This window comes from Terrapene carolina, unplaced genomic scaffold (genome assembly GCF_002925995.2).
Source record: "Terrapene carolina triunguis isolate 2854851 unplaced genomic scaffold, T_m_triunguis-2.0 Scaffold97, whole genome shotgun sequence".
In the NCBI taxonomy this organism is placed as follows: domain Eukaryota; kingdom Metazoa; phylum Chordata; order Testudines; family Emydidae; genus Terrapene; species Terrapene triunguis.
The window spans coordinates 16,313,027-16,337,403 of NW_020664448.1; the positions used below are offsets into that span (position 1 = coordinate 16,313,027).

General features: G+C 41.0%; 1 protein-coding gene across 6 annotated transcripts in view; it reads right to left on the bottom strand.

Moving 5' to 3' along the window:
* Positions 1-24,377, bottom strand: part of MRE11 (MRE11 homolog, double strand break repair nuclease) — a 46,372-nt gene that overhangs the window by 15,040 nt on the left and 6,955 nt on the right. For all 6 annotated transcript variants that reach the window (XM_026651619.2, XM_026651613.2, XM_026651618.2 and 3 more), the window contains 8 exons: positions 21,214-21,328; positions 19,445-19,630; positions 18,339-18,510; positions 17,703-17,783; positions 17,046-17,172; positions 10,707-10,810; positions 3,799-3,972; positions 1,385-1,447 (listed from right to left, as the gene is read on the bottom strand). In XM_026651619.2, coding sequence (XP_026507404.1) covers positions 1,385-1,447; positions 3,799-3,972; positions 10,707-10,810; positions 17,046-17,172; positions 17,703-17,783; positions 18,339-18,510; positions 19,445-19,630; positions 21,214-21,328 — 1,022 coding nt within the window. The remainder of the gene's footprint in view (positions 1-1,384; positions 1,448-3,798; positions 3,973-10,706; positions 10,811-17,045; positions 17,173-17,702; positions 17,784-18,338; positions 18,511-19,444; positions 19,631-21,213; positions 21,329-24,377) is intronic.

Here is a 24,377-nt window from a genome sequence, read left to right on the forward strand (position 1 = left end):
AAATAATCAGGAAATCTACCTGTTCTTTTTTTAAATTATTAATATTCTGGGACCAACCAGGCTACCAACACTGTGAACATTAGATTCGGACGTCTGCCTGACATGTAATTCATCAACAGGGACATTAATTCACTGCTTCTGGGACTGCTCAGGCACTGCTAACTTTGGGTTGGAAATTTGCAATTGCTTGTCTAAATCGTATGGATCCGAGGTTGGTTTTTTTGGTGGAGCTGTCTCCCAAATGATACCAGACATATGGATGACTGGGCAGTGGCTCCAGTTAGGCCATTCCTTTTGTGCTCTGTGTCTCATAGATATACCCTGCATAAATGGACTATTAAATACTTCACTCTGGACTTTTGAATACTGTACATTCTGTGCTTCAATATGTCTCCCTAGGTATACAGCACTAAAGTGCAGCCAAAAGACAGAACAGAAAATATCCTTTTGTCAAACAAAAAATCCCTAGTAATTGCAAAACCACTTACATAAAGGTCAATTTAATATAGGGGTTCTCAAACTGGAGGTCGGGACCCCTCAGGGGGTCGCAAGGTTATTCCAGGAGGGTCGGAGCTGTCAGCCTCCACCCCAAACCCCACGTTGCCTCCAGCATTTATGATGGTGTTAAAAAGTGTTTTTAATTTATAAGGGGGAGGGGGAGGAGGTTGCACTCAGAAGCTTGCTATGTGAAAGGGGTCACCAGTCCAAAAGTTCGAGAACCACTGATTTAATAGATTCTGGGACTTCACTTATGAGGAATCTTAATATAGGTTTTATGCATGGGATTATATCCCACAATTATGTACCAGAAAAAAAGTCCACATAAGAAAATTATACATAGCAAAGTGGATATTTATGTTTGAATGTCTTTACAATTTGCATAATTATTGATAGTTGCTTAGTTATTATGCAATTTACTGACACATTCTTGTGTCTTCTACAAGGGAATTGAATAGTGATATAATCTGGGATTTTTACCTTTTTAAAATAAATTGTAGTGACTTTATAATGTAGAGAAAAACAACAAAATCTGTAATCTAAAGAGAACTGTAAACTGGACATCCAGATTCAGAATGGTTTTTATTCGAGTTTTAAACCAGAAGCATGCTGTGACTTTGAGGGCGTATCACACACAAGGATATTTTCAGATGATTTGCAATTCTGCATCCAACACAAGACCTTGTGGAATCTCTCTCTTTCACAGAAATCAATACAACTTGCCATAGAATTCTCTCATCCTTCTTGAACAATTAGGCCTGGGTGGTACAGAATGTATCTATTATTTATTCTATTATACACTAATAGAAGACGACAGTGCTCCACTTATGCAACATCAATACCGACACATATTTTACACCCTACATTTGTGTTTTAGGGGAATTACCTCACGAACTTCTTCCTCTTCCTCTTCAATATTCTCTTTTCTGGTCTCCCTAAATTTTCGCACCTAGATCACAGTAATATAAAATATAAGACCAAATTAATAGTCTGGACTGTACAATAGCTGAAGACACAAAAATTCCAAGAAAAGTGTTCCTGTTTTAATAGCGTAGAGGTGAGGTGAACTTAGATTTTTAGAGAAATCAACCCAATGTCTGTTCTTTTACTGGATTTGTTTTGAACAGAAATAGAATGGCATCACTATTCAACACTTTGCCAGGAAGGCTTTGCTGACTGTAAAGAGCAACAATTACATTAGCAGGTACAAACAATACATTTGAGATATGTTTGTAACAGGATGAGTCCAGAATACACAAGAGATATAGAGAGACCTCTTTTTTAGAAGCAAAATAAAAAATCATTCAGTAATGTAGAATAGTTTGATCTTGTCCACGCCTAGTAAAAAGAAATCACCACCAGAGATTCAGGGCTCGAAGTAGGTCTGCAGCACCACTACTGCTTACTGGCACCATTAGATATTAGAGCATACCAGCAACGTGCATCTGCAGAAAAATCATGGGGCTGGTGCTATTCTCACATCAGATCTGAACTAGCATGAGAACGAAGGATGCCCAACAACATGTTCAAAGGCCATAGGAGAAAGGGAGGCCAACACTGCAGCCCATGAATCTCACATTTCATGGGATGTGAGCCAATGCAATAAAGCTCAGCACTGGCTGAAAACGTGCTTGATATGGGGTAGAAAGGAAAGGAGATGCATTACTTTAGATGGAATATACCGGCAAAAGGCATTAACATAACATAGTCACTATCTAACATTAAACAATGTTAAACAAGGTCTGGGGCTTAATATACAGAGACCTCAGCTTGGTTAGCACCATGGAAATCACACTATTAAAAATCCTTTTACCTTTTTATTAAAGACACAAAAAAGAAGGGAAAGCAGTTAAAGCAACTGAAATTTAAAGTATTCAATAAGGCTTCCATTTTAACAGCGTCTCTTGTTCTATTTCCCCTTTAGCTGTAGACTGTTTTTAGAAAGAAAAAAGCCCCATTGTTTGACAGTCTTTTAGAATGTTAAAGATGATAATAATTGTTATCCCACATGGTGTTTGGCTTTCAGCTGGAGCTGGTAGTGGTGGTGATGTCATCTGAGTCCCTCTTTCTTTGTCCTGTTTTGGTCAGGACACCTTTCAGGACCATGATAACGAAAGCATGGGGTCCCAGAAAACAGAGGGGGTAGCAGCCATGCTGGTGAAACTCAGTTGCAGTAGCTTCTGTTTGTTTTTCCCTCCTGTTTTTTTTTTCTTTTTTTGTTCCCCACAAAATCTCTTTCGTTTAAGGATCCAAAAAGGGTAGAATTGCCCATCCCCCTGTTATTTTATCTACTAATTAGGGCTAATATGTGGCATACCAGTTCTGGCTCATTAACTTCTGGCTCCACATCTCCTGTTGTTAGCAAGCATAATTTGAACACAGTCTTTAAATTATATCAACTTAGCCTTTTTGTTAAGGCTAATTCAGTTATTCTGTCTTCCTTTCCTACCTTTTCCTATCTACATTTATTCTTATATCTTACTGTAACATCTTATGAACTTTTACATATTTGAATTGTGAACTCAACTGTAAGAAGTAAGTCTGTAAGCTCAACTGTCACAACAGGTGCAAAGTGTAAAAGTGATAGAGAATGGGCAATAGAGCAACGAGAGGTAGTGGGATATGAAGAAATACAGTAGACCCCAGAGAAAGCATGGGTAGAGGTCAGGAATAAAGAGGAAAAATAAAAGTGAAGATAAGTAGGAAGTGAAAGAGAGAAAGGAAGAAATGGAAAGAGAAAACTGGCATCACAAAATATGAGTCTAGACCCACTGCTCTGTTTACAGTAAAAAGTCTAAATTCAAATTAGGCATCAAGCTGCTACTGTTTTAACCAATGGCATGAGCAAGTGCAATCCAAAGACTATTGATAAACAACAGTGGTCCATTTGGTCCCAAGTCTTAAAGGCAAACTAAACATTTGCATCTACCAATACTTGCCAATATGTTTGTTATGTCAGTCAGTTTGTGCAGAGCTTAAGTTGTAGGCCACATATCCTTCAAAACTGACAGATTGTGTACACATAAGATCCTATTATGAACAATTAAAATATTCCACTAAGATGGAGTAGGAAGCAACATATCAAACTACAAGATACAATTTTAAAAAGAGATTAAGTAGCTTTTAAGCTATATATTTAATTTTTGTGTGTGTTCATGAATGTGAAGCACTGAGGGGACTGGCTAGAGGCAGTTGTTGTGCAAGCTTCAAAACACTCACAAAGCTGTCAATAAACGACAATCTTGAGCTACAAACTAGGCTACTCCTAACCAGAAGGACTGAGCGTAATCCAGTACTAACCTCCTCATCTATTTTTGCCTCCTCTGCATCGGTGTGACGTTCCTTAAGAAACCTTTGAGTTTTTTCTAACTGAAATTTCACCAACTCTTCTATAGCATCTTTCTCTTCTTTGTCAACAAATTCCTGCACTGCTTCACCCATTCCTCTTTCAGTCAAGAGTGAAAGCTGTACTTTCTTTAGGAGACAGAAAGGGAGGGAGGGGGGAGAAGGTTAAAAAAAAACAAAAACAAAAAACTTCCCTCAAACAGCAATATTTATCCCAAACAGAGTATTACAGTCATATTATTCTTCAGAAAAGAGAAATACACAAAAATATTTTAAGCGATTAGTCAAAGAATTGGATAACATCAGGAAAAGCTAACAGGTGATTCTTTCTAGTCAAGAACCTTTAGCATTAAAGGATTCATGTGTTATGTAAAACAAATGAAGGATCAATTAAGCTAAAAAGCATTATGATTAGTGACAGGGCCGGCTCCAGGCACCAGCGCAGGAAGCAGGTGCTTGGGGCAGCCAATGGAAAGGGGCGGCACGTCCGGGTCTTCGGCGGCAATTCGCCGGCGAGTCCCTCGGTCCCTCTCGGAGGGAAGGGCCGGCCGCCGAATTGCCACCGATCACGGCTTTATCTTTTTTTTTTTTTTCCCCTTCGCCGCTTGGGGCGGCAAAAAAGCTGGAGCCGGCCCTGACTAGTGATGGAAGAAAAGAGTAAAATACATCTCACAAGTGAATCATTTAAATGGAGGAAGTGATAATGCTAATCTTACTGGATTTCTTTCAGGACTAAAATGAAGCAAACTAAATTTACATTTGTTTTTGTACCTCGAATGTGTGAAGTAGCGTCTGTTACCAAAATAATATTTTAGCAGCACTCTTGTGTCTGTATAACATGAAAAGAAAAAATTTAACCACTGAAACATTGGACTAGGTGCTGGGAAATCAGAAAGAAACTGATTTATTTTGTATATTATAGGTACAGTAGATTTCACTTCACAGCAACCTCTTGGCTCCCAGAAAAAAGTTGCTATTATCCAGAAGTTGCCAATATGCGGAAGGCACTGTTTTCAGGAGGTATACACAGAAAAACAAGCAAGGAACAGTAATACATTGTACAGAACAGTAATTGTGAAACCATTTATTAACTTTCAGTACTAAAAAAAGAAAACCAAACATTGATACTCAGTAAAGGAGAACTCTGTATAGTGTACCAACACCACATACAGAAAACTTACGAAATCTCCACTTGCTAAGTGTCACAATTATAAAGAAAAAGCATTTTTTTAAAAAACAACGAAAACGTATGAAACACTTATTATAATGTCTCTGTATGCTGAACAGTACTGTTCCTACAGTGAGTGCTCTGTGTCACAAATTAAAGTAGCACAAGATTTTTACCAAAAAAGGTTTTAAGAACATAAGGTGTCCCATCCTAGTTTGCTATCTCCACCCGTAAATCCGTCTCCATGTTGCATGCAGCCTCATAACTGTTCTCAAAGCCACAACTCTGGCATAGCCTGTGAAAAACATCCATTGCATCTTCAGATTCATCATATGATTCACTATTCTCTTGTGCCTTATCGGCCTGTTGACACTTTACAACCACTACAGCTTCCAGAAGTTCAGCACCAGAAAGCTCACCTTCCATCTCTAAACAACTGTCAAACTCAACAATGGCCTCAAACTCCTCTGCTGTTAGAATTTTCAGGAAGAGAAACACTGACCAGCACATCGATGTACACAAGCCATCATTTTCTGTTGTTATTGCAAACTCCCTTTCTGAAGCACTTTAGAACAGGCAATGGGAGAACAGCAGCCCAGGACTCCTTAGCAAGATGAAGTGCATTCATCAGTTTGACAACATCCACCACTCGTAGGTTTGGGTCAACATTAGAGAAGCAATGATGTGCACAGTCCATTGGCTGCATGACTGAGGCTGCATTGGAGCAAGAATTTTAACACAAAGTGCAATAGCTCTACATTAGCTCAATGAGCTGGGCAATGTCAATCGGGCGGGAGGGATAGCTCAGTGGTTTGAGCATTGGCCTGCTAAACCCAGGGTTGTGAGTTCAATCCTTGAGGGAGCCACTTAGGGATCTGGGGCAAAATCAGTACTTGGTCCCCCTAGTGAAGGCAGGGGGCTGGACTCGATGACCTTTCAAGGTCCCTTCCAGTTCTAGGAAATAGGATATCTCCATAAATTTAAGAGGCACGTGTGTCGATCTTGTAGCCACAGCTCCCTGTTCCAGTTCTTAAGCCACTCTTCAAAGAGCAAGCTTGTCATCCATCCATGCATTGGCTGAGTTCCTGTAGATCACAGGCAGCTCTGAGCGGTCCTTAGAGAAACCATGGGGGCACTTGCTCTTTCTGATCACCATTAGAGGCCGTTTCTCTGTTCCATCCATGTTTGTATAACACAGCAATATGATATGATCTACAGCTTATTTCCCCTCCTGCAAACCCTTCTTTCAGAAGGCCAAGGCCTCTGTCGGGAATGCCCTGGTAAAAGAGACCAGACTCGTCAGCATTAAAGATGCCATGCGTCTGAAACTGCTCGAGAATGCTGGGTAAGGTGTCTGTCCACCATTCAGTAGCTGCCAGAAGGTAATCATCTTGTTTCCCGCCATGCTCCTTACACTTAAACCATGCTGTGCTGGGCTTTCCACCAACTGAGCCGTCTGAAGGGTTGAACTCCTTCTCTGCCGCCAGTTGACTCACTTTCTGCTTCAGCATCAGCCTGGAGAGTCGAGCATCTTGTCCAAGCTTATGCTGAAACCAGGGCTTCACCAACATCTGCCTCCTTTCCATCGCATTGACACTTGCAGCCTCGGTATGTGGTGTTCCCCTGTAAAATGTTATGGCTGTTCTGAATGCAAGAATCAATGGACTTTGGAGACATCAAACCCTTTCAGCCACTCTTACTTGCTTAGCACAGGGCTTGGGTAGGGCCTCCAGCACACAAACTTTACTGATGAGAGATAGGTCCATGTCTTTGGAAGCCATGGCACACAGCAGAAGCGTTTAGCTGCACATGCTCAAAGCCTGAATGTTCATTATAGGATGGACCTCTCCTCTAAAAACGTTGCTACTAAGTGGCATACCTGTGGTTAATTTCCGAATCCCATTAATATTAATGGGACGGATTGGTTCCTGGCAATATGTTTCCATTAACCGGAAGCTGTTATTCAACCAAGCAAGGATACTGACATTTGAGTAGCATGCTCTCTTTAGTCTGTGATAATGCAGCACTAACACTCTTACTCAGGAACATTATGTATGCTTAATTTATTTTCAAATCTTCCAGCTGTCCCTTAAGGTGCTATTTTATAAAAAGAATTATATCAGAAGCAGCTGAGCCTTTTCTACTGAGAAACAGTTAAATTAAATACACTTGAAAAAAAAAATCCTATATAGCTATTAAAATTAACTGTTAGCTTTATTCCCCATGAAGCAAATGCATCAGCATTACACTTAAAACTGTCTTTTTTTTAAAGGAAGTATTATTTTTGACAGTCAGTAAATTCTTATATAAACGTATTAACAGGAATTCTGTCACAAAATGGAAAAGCTATTACTGTAATTAAAGAAAACTAATGCAATAGCAAGCTGTTATAACAGGACATTAAAAAACTTCCAACACTGTGATAAATGCAGAAAACTGCATCTTTTTTCTTTCCGTTTCAGCTCATAAAGTTCTGTGAGAGTACCCTGTGGCTACTTGAATTAACACCACTGGGAGTCTCTAAAGACCCAAGTCCTTCAAACTCCTCAGCATTTCATAGAATCAGGACATATGGGCCTAATCCTGCCAACTCTTATTCACGTCAGTGGAACTATTTTCCTAAGTTTTCCAGATGACATTCATGTGTATAAAAAGAAAATGTAAAGCATTAGCATCTTAGTAAGAGTTTATGACCTAATGCAACTTATAGTTTAGACTTGAGTGAGGGGGAATAAAAGCTGCTTTATTAACCATGTTATTTTTCCTCAAAATCTGGTAGTGATTAGCTTGATTGTGCTTAATTTAGAGTACATTATCAACATTTAGTTAGTTCAAAAAATGTTCAATACGAAATGGATATTATTAGGGCTGTCGATTCATCGCAGTTAACACACGCGATTAACTCAAAAAAATTAATTGCAATTAAAAAAATTAATTGCGATTAATCGCGGTTTTAACCACACTGTTAAACAACAGAATACCAATTGAAATTTATTAAATATTTTGGATTTTTTTCTACATTTTCATATATATTGTATTCTGTGTTGTAACAGAAATCAAAGTGTATATTATTTTTGATTACAAATATTTGCACTGTAAAAAAAGATAAAAGAAATAGAATTTTTTCAGTTCACCTCACTATAGTGCAATCTCTTTGTCGTGAAAGTGCAACTTACAAATGTAGATTTTTTTTGTTACGTAACTGCACTTAAAAACAAAACAATGTAAAACTTCAGAGCCTACAAGTCCACTCAGTCCTACTTCTTGTTCAGACAATTGCTAAGTCAAACAAGTTTGTTTACATTTACAGGAGATAATGCTGCCCTCTTCTTATTTACGTCACCAGAAAGTGAGAACAGGCATTTGCATGGCACTTTTGTAGATGGCATTGCAAGGTATTTATGTGCCAGATATGCTAAACATTCATATGTCCCTTCGGCCACCATTCCAGAGGACATGCTTCCATGCTGATGACGCTTGTTAAAAAAAATAATGCGTTAATTAAATTTGTGACTGAACTCCTTGGGGGAGAACTGTATGTCCCCTGCTCTGTTTTACCCACATTCTGCCATATATTTCATGTTATAGCAGTCTCGGAACATGACCCAGCACATGTTGTTCATTTTTTGAACACTTAACCGGCAGATTTCACAAAGCGCAAAGAAGGTACCAATGTGAGATTTCTAAAGATAGCTACAGCACTCGACCCAAGGTTTAAGAATCTGAAGTGCCATCCAAAATATGAGAGCTATGAGGTGTGGAGCATGCTTTTGGAAGTCTTAAAAGAGCAACACTCTGATGCGGAAACTACAGAACCAACAAAAAAGAAAATCAACCATCTGCTTGTGGCATCTGACTCAGATAAAGAAAATGAACAAGTGTCGATCCGCACTGCTTTGGATTGTTATCGAGCTGAACCTGTCATCAGCATGGACGCATGTCCCCTGGAATGGTGGTTGAAGCATGAAGGGACATATGAATCTTTAGCGCATCTGGCACGTAAATATTTTGTGACTCCGGCTACAACAGTGCCATGCGAATGCCTATTCTCACTTTCAGGTGACATTGTAAACAAGAAGCAGGCAGCATTATCTCCTGCAAATGTAAACAAACTTGTTTGTCTGAGCGATTGGCTGAACAAGAAGTAGGACTGAGTGGACTTGTAGGCTCTAAAATTTTACACAGTTTTATTTTTGAATGCAGGGTTTTTTTTTTTGTTTTACACAATTCTACATTTGTAAGTGCAACTTTCAAGATAAAGAGATTGCACTGCAGTACTTGTATTAGGTGAATTGAAAAATATTATTTCTTTTGGTTTTTTTACAGTGCAAATACTTGTAAACAAAACTAAATATAAAGTGAGCAGTGTAGACTTTGTATTCTGTGTTGTAATTGAAATCAATATATTTGAAAATGTAGAAAACATCCAAAAATATTTAAATAGATGGTATTCTATTATTGTTTAATCACGCAATTAATTTTGTTAAACCACGCGACAGCCCTACTATTTATACTCATTTCAGGTGGCTTAGGTGACCGAGAGAGAGAGGGGGGGGGGGGGGCAGGCAGGGGGGAGAGAGAGAGAGAGAGAAAATATGAATATATTAGGGATCTACAAACCAACTAACAAAAAAAGACAGTCCCTGCCCCAAAGAGCTTACAATCTAAGTATAAGACAAGAAATGGATATAGACAGAATACAAAGAAACAAATGAGCCAATACTGGTCAGCATGATAGGCTCAGCACAGGGACTAACCGTTGTCAAGTTTTTTGTTGGCATCCTGGGAAAGGAGAATTTTGAGGAGGTTTTTGAAGGAGGATAAGTCGTTAGTTTTGTGGATATTTATTGGGAGCTCCTCCCAAGCTTGAGAGGCAGCGTGAGAGAAAGCACGAAGTGGGAGATGGAGGTTGGCGCCACGGGCTGATCTGAAGCAAAAGAATTAACATCTCAATAGCCAATACGAGATGATAGGCAGGATGGGGATAGACCATGAAGGGCCTTGAAAATTAAGACAAGCAGCTTATGCTTGATGCAACAGAGAAGGGGGGGGGGCCCAGTGGAGGGATGCAAAAAGAAGGGCGACATGGTCAAAGCAACAGGCTTGGAAAATGATCTCAGTAGCATCATTCTGAATGAGGGAGACAAGACTGCATTTGTCAAGACCAAAGAGAAAGATATTGATGATGAGAGTCTGGACAAGAATTTTAGCTGTGTGGATGGATTAGAAAGCTTATATCTTAGAGATGCTAAGCCTGTATTTGAGCACGTAGAGAGTGAGAGCTGAGTCAAACAGGACACCCAGGTTATGGGCCTGAGTGACACGCAGGATGCTGGCACTGTCCACAGTGATCAAGAAAGGAAGTTGAGGGGCGGGAGGGAGAGTTTAGGAGCTCAGTTTAAGCCACGTTGAGCTTGAGCTGATGGCCAGATATCCATGAGGAGGAGATGTCAGAGAGATGCAGACATTTCAGTTTGGACAGAAAGAGACAAGAGAGTTGTCAGTACAGAGAGGGTAACTGAATTTGTGTTTGCAGGTGAGATTACACAAAGATAAGATGTAGAGAGAGACAAGAAGGGGCACCAAGGACAGAGCCCTGTCAAACCTCCATAGGGAAAAAACTCTATCACCATAGCAATCAAACGTGTGATTTCATAAATGCACCAAGGACTTAAAGACACAACAATAAAGTTACCTTCTCTGCTGTCTGGAAATATTGCTTCACAAGGTCTTCCACTCTCAGGGTTGTCCCCTCCGAAGCAGGTCTTCTAATTAGCTTTCCAAAATTAATCTCATCTTCTAGAGAAGAGATAAATGGGTTCTTATTTTAATAGATTTGTCTTCACACATCAATTTAGGTGTTAAAAGCTACTAACATAACCCTGATTTATTATAATACAAAAGGTAATAAAAATTGAAAATTGTTGAAAATAAGACTCTTGCAACAGCACTGGCCACCAGTCTAGGAGTTCTTCTATAACTTAAATTTTCCACAATAAATACCCTGACTACTCATTCTACGCCAATAATAAATATACAAATATGCCCAAATAGAATTCCATCTGTAAAAGGCATAATAATGTCTCCTAAATGCCTGGACGAAGACAGGGACTGAGCAACATAAACTGGGCTCTGACAGATCAAAAGGAGAGCAAATTTCAAAATCAAAGGCCCTTCATGGAGAACGCCATGTCAACAGCGCCCTCTCTTACACTGAAGGAGCTAACGCTCAAATGTCTTTGCCAATTTCAAATGCAGCAGGAGGACATGGAGAGAGAGATGGTGTCTCAAGCAGGCAGGTCCTAAGCTTGCAGTTAAGGCCCTACAGGTTAAAAACAATGCTTTGTACTGCACTTAGGCCTGGTCTACACTAACCCCCCAAGTCGAAGTAAGGTACGCAACTTCAGCTACGTGAATAACGTAGCTGAAGTCGACATACCTTACTTCGAATTTACTGCGGTTCAGACGCGGTCCACACGCGGCAGGCAGGCTCCCCCGTCGACTCCGCGGTACTCCTCTCGTTGAGCTGGAGTACCGCAGTCGACGGCGAGCACTTCCTGGTTCGATTTATCGCGTCCAGACCAGACGCGATAAATCGAACCAGGAAGTTCGATTTCCAGCCGCCGAACTAGCGGCTAAGTATAGACCAGCCCTTAGAAACTTACTGATAGCCAGTCAGATACCAGAGCACTGGTGTAACATGCTCCCAATGTGAAGCTGTGCATAATAAATGGGTCACCACATTCTTCATTAGCTTGAGTTTCTGAAGATTAGAACACATTACAATAATCCGATGAAAATATGAAAGAAATATGGACCCTGGACTTCAGAAAAGCAGACTTTGACTCCGTTAGGGATCTGATGGGCAGGATCCCCTGGGAGGCAAATATGAGGGGGAAAGGAATCAAGGAAAGCTGGCTGTATTTTAAAGAAGACTTATTGAGGGCGCAGGAACAAACCATCCCGATGTGCAGAAAGAATAGCAAACATGGCAGGCGACCAGCTTGGCATAACAATGAAATCTTCATTGAGCTTAAACACAAAAAGGAAATTTACAAGAAGTGGAAACTTGGACAGATGACTAGGGAGGAGTATAAAAATATTGCTCAAGCACGGAGGGGTGTAATCAGGAAGTCCAAAACACAACAGGAGTTGCAGCTAGCAAGGGATGTGAAGGGTAACAAAAAGGGTTTTTACAGTATGTTAGCAACAAGAAAAAGGTCAGGAATGTGTGGGACCCTTAATGAATGGGGAGGCAACCTAGTGACAGATGATGTGGAAAAAGCTGAAGTACTCAATTCTTTTTTTGCCTCGGTCTTCACAAACAAGGTCAGCTCCCACACTGCTGCACTGGGCAGCACAGTATGGGGAGGAGGTGAGCAGCCCTCAGTGGTGAAAGAACAGGTTAAGGTAGGGGTGGGCAAACTACGGTCTGGGGGCCGCATCCGGCCCTTCAGATATTTTAATCCGTCCCTTGAGCTCCTGACAGGGAGCAGGGTCTGGGGCTTGCCCTGCTCCGCATGTGCCGGGGCTCTGCACGGCTCCCAGAAGCAGCGGCATGTCCCCCCTCCGGCTCCTATGCACAGCAGCAGCCAGAGGGCTCTGCACGATGCTCCTGCCCCAAGCGCCACCCCCGCAGCTCCCACTGGCAAGGAACCGTGAGCATTCATGGCCCACCATAGAATTTCCATACCCAGATGTGGCCCTTGGGCCAAAAGTTTGCCCACCCCTGGGTTAAGGACTATTTAGAAAAGCTGAACATGCACAAGTCCATGGGTCCAGATCTAATGCATCCAAGGGTGCTGAGGGAATTGGCTGATGTGATTGCAGAGTCACTGGCCATTATCTTTGAAACCTCATGGCGATCGGGGGAGGTCCTGGACAATTGGAAAAAGGCAAATATAGTGCCCATATTTATAAAAGGGAAGAAGGAGAACCCAGGGGACTACAGACCGGTCAGCCTCAACTCAGTCCCTGGAAAAATCATGAAGCAGGCCCTCAAGGAAACCATTTTGAAGCACTTGGCAGAGAGGAAGGTGATCAGGAATAGTCAACATGGATTCACGAAGGGCAAGTCATGCCTGACCAACCTGATTGCCTTCTGTGATGAGATAACTGGCTCTGTGGATATGGGGAAGGCAGTGGACGTGATATAGCTTGACTTTAGCAAAGCTTTTGATACGGTCTCCCACAGTATTCTTGCCAGCAAGTTAAAGAAGTATGAATTGGATTAATGGACTATAAGGTAGATAGAAAGCTGGCTAGATTGTTGGGCTCAATGGGTAGTGATCAACAACTCGATGTCTAGTTGGCAGCTGGTATTAAGCGGAGTGCCTCAGGGGTTCGTCCTGGGGCCGGTTTTGTTCAACATCTTTCTTAATGATCTGGATGATGAGATGGATTGCACCCTCAGCAAGTTCGCAGATGACACTAAGCTGGGGGAAGAGGTAGATACACTGGAGGGTAGGGATAGGGTCCATAGCGACCTAGCCAAATTGGAGGATTGGGCCAAAAGAAATCTGATGAGGTTCAACAAGGACAAGTGCAGAGTCCTGCACTTAGGACGGAAGAATTCCATGCATTGCTACAGGCTGGAGACTGACTGGCTAAGCAACAGTTCTGCAGAAAAGGACCCCGGGATTACAGTGGATGAGAAGCTGGAAATGAGTCTTGTTGCCAAGAAGGCTAACGCATATTGGGCTGCATTAGTAGGAGCATTGCCAGCAGATCAAGGGAAGTGATTATTCCCCTCTATTCGGCACTAGTGAGGCCACATCTGGAGTATTGTGTCCACTGCAGAAAGGATATGGACAAATTGGAGAGTGTCCAGCGGAAGGCAACGAAAATGATCGGGGGGGGAGGGGAGAACATGACTTACGAGGAGAGACTGAGGGAACTGGGCTTGTTTAGTCTGCAGAAGAGAAGAGTGAGGGGGGATTTGATAGCAGCCTTTAACTACCTGAAGAGAGGTTCCAAAGAGGATGGAGCTCGGCTGTTCTCAGTGGTGGCAGATGACAGAACAAGGAGTAATGGTCTTAAATTGCAGTGGGGGAGGTCTAGGTTGGATATTAGGAAACACTATTTTACTAGGAGGGTGGTGAAGCACTGGAAAGGGTTACCTAGGGAGGTGGTGGAATCCCCATCCTTAGAGGTTTTTAAGGCCCGGCTTGACAAAGCCCTGGCTGGGATGATTTAGTTGGTGTTGGTACTGCTTTGAGCAGGGGATTGGACTAGATGACCTCCTGAGGTCTCTTCCAATCCTAATCTTCTATGATTCGATGAAAGGATAATTGGCAAGGTCCATATCAAAGAGAAAAGGTCACACACTTCCTGCCAGGAATAGAAGGAAAAAGTAACCTTGGCCACAATCACTCCCTGAGGATCCAGAAGTCCAGGACCTAGTAATATATTTAAATATGCACCTGTATTGCAAATGGTAGTTACAATCCTTCAGTGAAAGGTGCCAAATTATTCTTTGCAAACTCTTTAGACTACTTCCCACAAGTCATGTATATTATCTCTGTCTTACCCAGATCAAGTGGCAGCCGGCTAGCATTCATCCATGCCCCAAGTCAAGACTTGGTTTCTTGAGCAGAGGGTACACAACTCCTGCATAGAAAAACACAGTACTGGCAAATTCCACCAACAGTAGAGCCAGTATCTCTCTGCTGGCCTTCACCAGATAGCAATTTCATCCACAAAGCAATATGAATATTCTACACAAGACATCACCTGTAAACCATGGTGACCTGTGTTGCCTTCCTTCTCCAAGGGGGCATTCGGAGCCACCTGATCAATAGTGGAACAATAAACATTATCAAGTCCCACCAAAGCACTGATAGAGCAATCAGTTGGCTAATCAATATTCTCTATCAAAGCTGCCCTGGAAGTTCACTTGTTCCATCAGACTTGGGGAAGACCTTCAAAAACAGGTCCCTGAAGGATAGGGTCATACTAACTTCAAACCAAAAGGACAATGGTCACTCAACAAATCCGTAATATCCATCTGTCCAACTTCCAATTCCAAGCCAAACACAAGATCCAGAGAGTGTGCTCAGTTTTACTAGTGGAACCAAGTTCTTATTACTTCAGTAATGCCCAAAAATTACCCCGGTCGAGAATCTCATTGTACTAGGCTCTGTGCAAAAATATAGTCAGCTATATCAACATCACACAGAAGTTATAATCTAAAATTCTGAGCTGATCTAGAAGAATCAACATCTACAGACACCATGGACTAAACCAACCTCACTTACTTCAGCACCACTATAGCTGAGTAATCTGATAAACCCAAACAGGTCTTTTCCATTGGAAAACACTAAAACACTGGTCCAATCCTATCCCCATTCTGGCACTCACACACAGTGTGAATACACTCATCAGATCTAGCCTTGTAATGGGAAATCTACATTTGAGGTCAGTTGTAAAAACTCCAGCTGTATCCCTTCACCTTCTGCTGAACCATATATCCATCTGGAGACAACAGCGAACCTGTAGTGTCTTCCAATCAGATCTGTTATACATGCAAAGTCAAGAGCCTCATTCTGTACTGAGTCATGAACTGTATTAATTCTACTAGTCACCAACCTTGTGTTAAAAGGCATTAAGCAAAGAAGCCACTGAGACACAAACACAGAATCCCATAATGCCATTTTTACGTTCACTTTTCAAAGCAGAGCTGCTTATTAAGCAGACAAGTGAAAAGTCCAAAGTGATCACGCTTACAGTAGCTATTTTGTAGTTTCAAAGGACTAATAAGGTAAAGATTTCTAAATAAATTATGTGCTCAGTTAAATCAAACAATCCCACCCAGAAGAACAGCAACCTAATTCAAATTTAGTTAAGAGCTTTTTAAGTGTGTTTACTAATCGTGAAGCATAATGTTTTCAACTTAATTCAAGTGCCGCTGTATACACACCTGTCAATGGAATTAAAATTACTTATAAAGCACTAATGTACTACATTAGAAGTCCATTAGATCAGCACAGCATGTTCTTATGCAAACCACATCTTCATTAGTGACTATTAGGGATTCATTATTAGGACAAAATTGTCAACAACTATTAACCAGTTATTAAAAATTCTGGGCATAGTAGGATTTTCACCATGACAAGTGCCTGTTATTTTAATAGCAGGAACACTCTGATAGAAGGCACCTGGAATAGGATAATCTGGTAACGGATCAAGGTAAATAGATTACACTATTCCGCATCAAGCATTCTGATTCTTACTAAATCCAAAAAGAAAAACATGGCACCATTTCAGATTGGGATTTTAGGCAAAGATTTAGCTATTGGGTTTTCAGAGAAGTCAAATATACCTCAGCAATTTTTTCCTACAACTTTTAGATAAATATGTCCTAAGCATGAATGTACTAAGTAAATGGATGCAGCCAGGAAGGGAAAAGAGAAAAAGTTCTGATATCCTCCATGTGAGCACTGACTTATAAAGGGTAAGGGAAGTTTGTATGTGGATAACAAGGCTATTTCCGACCCCCAATGGTGCTCAGATGTTCTGAAGTCAGGACAAACTCCTTGTCAAATGCGTAAATGTGCTGACATGTCTCAAGGAAAGAAATCACTGAAAAACCCAACTCTCCAAAGTTTTCATAGCCCCATGGATGCTTTTAAATCATATAAGAACTGCTACTCGACCTCTTCATTTGTCCACTTTTTGAGAACCCAACTGTGATGCAGTTTCATGCACAGCATTAAATACACAGTTCAGAAAGGTACTCTGAGGCCATGAAGTCACAGTCTGTAAACTGTTGAGAGAGGGTGCTGTCTGAACACCAAGATTTAAAACAACAACAAAAAGAGCACATACTCCTGCAAAAATTGTATGGATTTGGAGGGGTCCTTGCAGATTTCTATTGTTAAGGTCTTGGTCCTTGACTATGGTTCTAGTGCTAATAGTAAAGCAAATAATAATACTGTCTCTGTTAATTACATATTTTACACAGGTAGCGAACCCCTAAAAATATTGGTTAAATAAAATTCCCATGTTACTTTTAACTGACAAATTTTGTTGTTACCATTTTTCTCTTTTTGTTCACGATGTCTGAAAAAGTGTATAATGTCCTTTGGGTTAGCTGTCCTTTCCATGAACTTCTGACTGAAACGGTGAATACTGAATGGTTCAAAACCTCCACTGTAATCAACCTAAAATGAGAATGTCAAAAGATGAAATTTGGGATAGAGACAAGGAAACCAAGCGCTTCAAATAGTCTAAGATGCATCAGTTTCTTTCTCGCTCTCTTTTATTATTTTTTAAATAAAAGTCTGAACAATGAGCCAGTCAGGTGCTAATGCTAATGTTAACACCATACACTTAATTACCAATCCAGTCTCTGACTCCTATGTCTGGGAGTGCTGCAAAGGTGGCATGTACGCCTCTGTAAAGAACAACATCACATTCTTTAATATCTGATAACACATTCTATCCCACCAACCAATAAAGGAGGAGCAGTGGCAGGCACTGAAGGGAATCCCATACAATCGCCTGCTGGGAAGAACGGGTCATGCCACAAAGGCTCATGGTACATGTACAGTGAGGGCGGGATTTAAAACAAAACAACAACATTTAAATTGTGTATGAGCAGATAAATTATTAAATATAAAACTTGTAAAGAACATGTAGCATAAAGCAATCAAGTCAACAAGAGTTTTAGAATAAAGCAACTAAGTCTTACTCGTAATCTTATGAGAGGTTTTTCTGGCTGGCGTGGATTTCCCAGACGCTCTCTTTCCGCATTATCCAGCAGTGTTTCAACCTGAGAAGCACAAGCAGTAAAGTCGTAGATATAAAAGTGACTCTTCAGCACCTATCACTTTCTCTGGTTGTAGCTACTTGGACCTTTCCAGCCATTGTCTAAAACTAAATGTGTTGAGGGAAAAAAGTGTCTAAGTAATAAAGAGCTTATGCACATATGCATAAGAGATGGCAGAATTTGGCCAAAAGTGTGTGAAACACAAAGACTCGATCTCAACAAAAAAAGACTGCGGTATTAGAATTAAGTTTCCTGCTAGTAGCTAACAAGCCTTCTCAGGTTTTCATTAGGTAGTTCAGTGTCATATTAAATATTATGAAGTTCTATAATATGTGAATACTTCTGTATTAGATACAACTGTGATCTTTCACTTGACGGGCGATTCTAAGGAAGGGAGGGAGTGGCCAGTATTAAGAGACAGAGTAATGAAGAGACTTTCCCCAGGCATCAGCATGTCGGCGGCATACATGGGGAGAAAATGAAGGTGTTTCAGTTTCCAGTCCTATGCTAACCACAAGATCACATTCTCTTCCTACAGTTCAAGTACAAGGCAGTTACCTTTTCTATACAGAATGCTTGTACTGCTTGTGTTACTTTTGGATTGTCTGGGTTAAAAATGTCCGGATGATCGGCAAGAACAATGTCCTCTATGTAGAAACTTCGTACTGTTTCAAGAGGAATCTTCTCCATATTCATTTTTTTGCCTTTAATGTGCAGCAAACCAATGTGCCTGGAATTAGATAAATAATTTTGGAAATGAGGACAGATAAGTCACAGAATTCAGATCAAAACTCTCCTTCATTCTGCACCTAGTCATTATATGAGAGCGTGTGCACGTGTGGAAGTAGACAGGATGCAAGGAGCCCCTTCATTTTTCCAGGCTAACTCCACCTAAGTGAACAGAGTTGTACCTACTTAAAAGGCTGAATTTAGCTTAAAGAAGCCAAGGCTAAGTTATCATAAAATACTGATTTTAACCCTTTGGCTGATTACACTATGTAATAAATTGTGAGACAGAACTACACTATATCCCAATCCATTCCCTCATATTTCAATAAATTTATCTTCTGGGTAGGACAGGGATGGGCAAACTACGGCGCACAGGCCACATCCATCCCTTGAGCTCCTGCTGGGGAGCGGGGTCTGCGGCTTGCCCTGCTCCGACGCTCCAGCCCGGGAGCGGGGTCAGACTGCTCCCCACGCGCGCAACAAGGCTCCCAGAAGCAGCAGCATATCCCCCTTCCGGCTCCTAAGCTTAGGAGCAGCCAGGGGGCTGCCTCCACCCCAAGCACCACCCCTGCAGCTCCCATTGGCTGGGAACTGTGGCTAATGGGAGCTGCAGGGGCGGCACCTGCGGACAGGGCAGTGCACAGAACAGCCTGGCCTCACCTCCGCATAGGAGCCGGAGCGGGGACATGCCACTGCTTCCAGGAGCTGCTTCAGGTAAGCACGCCCTGAGCCTGCATCCCTGCCCCCCTCCTGTGCCCCAACCCCCGATCCCTCTCCCGCACCCCAATCCCCTGCCCCAGCCTGGAGCCCCCTCCCGCACCCTGAACTCCTCATTTCTGGCCCCATCCCAAGGCCCGCACCCCTGGTGTAGGAGATGTCCTGCTCAACACAGCATGTGAGAAAAATATTAGAACAAAACTCAAGAAAACACATACTTTTTTATAGCTTCCCCTGGCGACAGAGAAGTAACCACTGAACTTCCAGGCTGAGATACATAGAAAAGTTGCTGTTCATTTCGGGTTGGAGCTATTTTACATTCATGTTCGTGACCCCAAATAACAAGGTCAATAAAGTCATCTAAAAACTGCTCTGGAATGTAATTGGTGGCTCCATGTTTACTCCTGTTTCAAAGAAAAGGAAGAGAATTAGAACAAAGTACAATTTTGGCTGTTTTGGGGGAGTGGAGGGTAGGGAGAGAGAACAGTTGTAAAGCACTAATTTAAATAATAACCAATATTACAGTTAAATTTGGTTTGGATTTTTACAATATTTGGCAATGCATATATTTCACATGCACATGGACAATAAATATTCCTGCTTTTTATTCCTTGCACAGATATGAGTTATTATTCAAATGCTGAGTTAAGAGAAATACTATTTCGCTTGGTTTTTAATAGAGGTTATTTTTCCTCACAAGTAAGAAGGTAGCTAAAAAACTCAAATACCATTTCTGTTCTAACATTAAGCTTATTTACTTCTATTTTCTCCCTCCTCCCCTGGCTTTGATGTGGGCTCTTCCCCCCCCCCAATTCCTTTCTCCTTTCACTTGGCTTGCGTGCTCACTTTTCCTCCACATGAACCTCTTTCCCATCTCTCAAGCCTTTTTGTTACAGCCTCTGTTTAAAGAAAAAAATTCCTCCACTTCTCTCTTTTTAGGGTTAATCCTAAATATTTAATCCTCACTTCCCACTCCCCTTTACTTTTTTTTCCTCTAAAATGGGGACCCACAACTGACCCCTTCTACCCAGTTATTGCTGCTCCTTCAGCCAGCTTGATGAGGTCAGTAATGAGCACTATCTGATGGTGCTCTGTCTACAACATTCCCAGACTTTTGCCTCCCCATCTTTTTCCTGGAAGTATCTGTGACACCTTCACAAACTCTTTCCTGAACAGATGCAGAGCAAAACTGATGACAATATTGTGATTTTCACTCTTTGCCTGCTAATACTTCTGGGAAAATAACATATGCGAAACAGTACAAGCATGTACAATACTCTTGCCAAGGTAGATTTTTAAAATGTTGGAAAGTGCAAAGGAAAACGTGGGACTTGCAAACCCAACTTGCTTATAGTTTTTGTGCCGATCTGTACTATAATCAATCAGTGGCTGAGTTGTTATTCCAGTTATAACATGCAAATTTATAGACTCATATTTCTCCTCACACACACTGAAGTAGTACAGAGTAGACAATTCACACTTGTTTTGTGACAAACTGCACCCTCTCTGGAAACCCAATTGCTGAAGCTGTGCTGTTTTCAACCTCTTTATTCAGAGGTCACCCTTTCCGCCAAGTGTGAACTCCTTTACTCCACCCTTCTTTCCATATGTCTTTTCTGTAATCAGATCAGCTGGACAGGGTTGTTACAGAAAGAATTGACATATTCCACTTTCTTGATGCACCTAATATCCATCAGTCTTAGGGCTAGTCTACAGTGGCAGCGCTTTAACATGGCTTGTGTGGTCATGGCAGAGCGCTGGGAGAGAGAGCTCTCCCAGCACTCTAAAAAAAACCACCTCCACGAGGGGCGCAGCTCCCAGCGCTGGTGCACGGTCTACACTGATGCTTTACAGCGCTGAAACTTGCTGTGCTCAGCGGGGTGTTTTCTCACACCCCTGAGCAAGAAAGTTGCACAAAACCGTACATCTACATAGGAAAAAAAAATAAAAAAGAAAAGAAAAATCACAATCCAGTCAATACTGTTACCTGTTCTGATGAATTACAAACAAATTAAACCAATTATCCTCATCTTCCTTTGGTCTCAGCATGGTTACCTGCTTATTGACAAACATTCGATATAGCCTCTCATCTGGTATAGATCCTGGAATGTCCATGGCAAAATGTTAATCAATGTTACTGTACAATAAATTATGTTTTATCAGCAAAAACATGGAAAGTGAACTTGTGTGGCAAGACTACACCTTATCTTTTGATTGTTAAAGAACCTTGAGGCACTAACACGGATTTGATCAAGGTAATTTTAATATTTAACATACTCTGTCTCTAAAATGGAAACTCATCAACCTGAAATCTAGTCCTTTAAAAAAAAAAAAAAAAAGTTGAAATTAATTCCAGCAGGTATTACTCCTGCCCTTGAGTCCCCCTGCCAATTATTAGGTTTTACAATCAAGTTTATTTTTTTATATATATATTTATATTTTAGGGCTGTTGATTAATCACACAGTTAACTCATGTGATTACTGGTAACTTGATTTAAAAAATTAATCACGATTAATCATACTGTTAAACAATAGACTACCTATTGAAATGTATTAAATATTTTGGATGTTTTTCTACATTTTCATGTATATTGTATGCTGTGTTGTAATTGAAATCAAAGTGTATATTAATTTTGATTACAAATATTGGCACTGTAAAAACAAAAGAAATAGTATTTTTCAATTCACCTCATACGAGTACAGTAGTGCAATCTCTTTGTTGTGAAAGTGCAATTTACAAATGTAGATTTTTTTTTTTTTGGTTACATAACTGCACTCAAAAACAAAATGTAAAACTTCAGAGCCTACAAGTCCACTCAGTCCTACTTCTTGTAGAGAATTGCTAAGACAAACAAGTTTGCTTACATTTACAGGAGCTAATGCTGCCCTCTTATTTATAATGTCACCAGAAAGTGAGAACAGGCATTTGCATGGCACTTTTGTAGACGGCATTGCAAGGTATTTACGTGCCAGATATGCTAAACATTCATATGCCTTTTCAAGCTTCAGCCACCATTCCAGAGGACATGCTTCCATGCTGATGACACTTGTTAAAAAAATGTTAATTAAATTTGTAACTGAACTCCTTGGAGGAGAACTGTATGTCCCCTGCTCTGGTTTACCTGCATTTTGCCACATATTTCATGTTATAGCAGTCTCGGATGATGACCCAGCACAGTATTCTTAAAACAAACATTTCACAGCAGCTTTGACAAAACGTACCAATGTGACATTTCTAAAGATAGATACAGCACTCGACCCAAGATTTAAGAATCTCAAGTGCCTTCCAAAATCTGAGAGGGACGAGGTGTGGAGAATGCCTTCACATGTCTAAAAAGAGCAACACTCTGATGCGAAAACTACAGAACCCGAACCACCAAAATAGAAAAGGCAACCTTCTGCTGGTGGTAGCTGACTCAGATGATGAAAATGAACATGCATTGGTCCACTCTGCTTTGGATGGTTATCGAGCAGAACCTGTCATCAACATGGACGCACGTCCTCTGTAATGGTGGCTGAAGCTTGACGGGACATATGTTTAGCGCATCTGGCACATAAATATCTTGCGATGCCAGCTACAACAGTGCCATGTGAATGCCTGTTCTCACTTTCAGGTGACATTGTAAACAAGACGTGGGCAGCATTATCTCCTGCAAATTGTACCAAACTTATTTGTCTGAGTGATTGACTGAAGTAAGACTGAGTAGACTTGTAGGTTCTAAAGTTTTACATTGTTTTGTTTTTGAATGCAGTTATTTTTTGTACATAATTCTACATTTGTAAGTTCAACTTTCATTATAAAGAGATTACACTACAGTACTTGTATCAAGTGAATTGAAAAATACTATTTCTTTTGTTTTTTACAGTGTGCAAATATTTATAATCAAAAATAAATATAAAGTGAGCACTGTACACTTTGCATACTGTGATGTAATTTAAATCAATACATTTGAAAATGTAGAAAACATCCAAAAATATTTAAATAAATTGTATTCTATTATTGTTTCATCACACGACTAATCTGTTTCATTGCGTGACAGCCCTATCTTTATATATATATATATATATATATGCATGCACTTCTCTCCCCCTTTTGGTTGTATGTGAAAAGGCTAAACAAAAATTGACTACATACGGGGAAGCAGTGAAGTAGACTCAAAAAATTGCTCTGTTTGCAAACAATGGCCATCTATTAAACCAACCTATTTTCTTCATGGGTTTGATCCTGAAAGGTGCAGTGCTCTCAATGCCAAATGTAGCCAGGAGTGAGTAACCTCAGTTCCAATTGACTTGAATAGGTGCTGGAGGCACTCAGCACCTAGCAGAATCAAGCCCTAAAATAATTTATTTTGGTAAAGCTTTTATGTTTTTCATTTGATGTGTGTATTTTAAAGATTATGCCTTACATCGTGGAAACAGTAAATCCACATACAGTACTTGAGGGCTGCTTGGAATTTACTCCTGGGGGAATTCTGCAGCAAAAAAAATTAAAAACTCTGCACACAATATTTTAAAATTCTGCAAATTTTATTTGTCAAAATAACACTATGTAATCATGCCAGTTTCAGTTATTTTGGTAATTTATTTCAAAATACTTGTCAGCAAGTATGTCTGTAACAATATAGACACACACAAAAATTCTCCCAAGAATAACAGAATTGAAAGAAACCCCTATGACAACCCAGTTCCTGTTTCTCTGGCCCCTCCCCATCCCCTGCAGAGCCCAGCCGGGGGCCAGACACCCACCCCCCTTCCTATCAGAGCCCAGCTGTGGGGCCCCCTCGCCCTGACACCCACCCCCCTACTCCTCAGAAACCCAGGGATCCAGAGGCAGAAACAGCCTGATGCTGGCTTGTGTGGAGTTTACTGTGCGCCGCTGTCTTCTTCCCTCAGTGCTGGGAACTGCAGCTGCCAGGAACCCTCTAGCTCCCTCCCCCTCCCCCGGGCCGTGTCTTCTATGCGCAAGCTGGGCTCCGCTGGGTCCAGTGGCCCCTAGTGGCAGCCAACAGCACTGCAGCCTATTTCTGTGGGGGGAAAAGGAAATTCTGCACAAAAAACATTAAATTCTGCATTGCACAGTGGCGCAGAATTCCCCCAGGAGTAGGCATTGCACATTTTCAAAAGTTTTGTAAGACATATACATGTAATTTT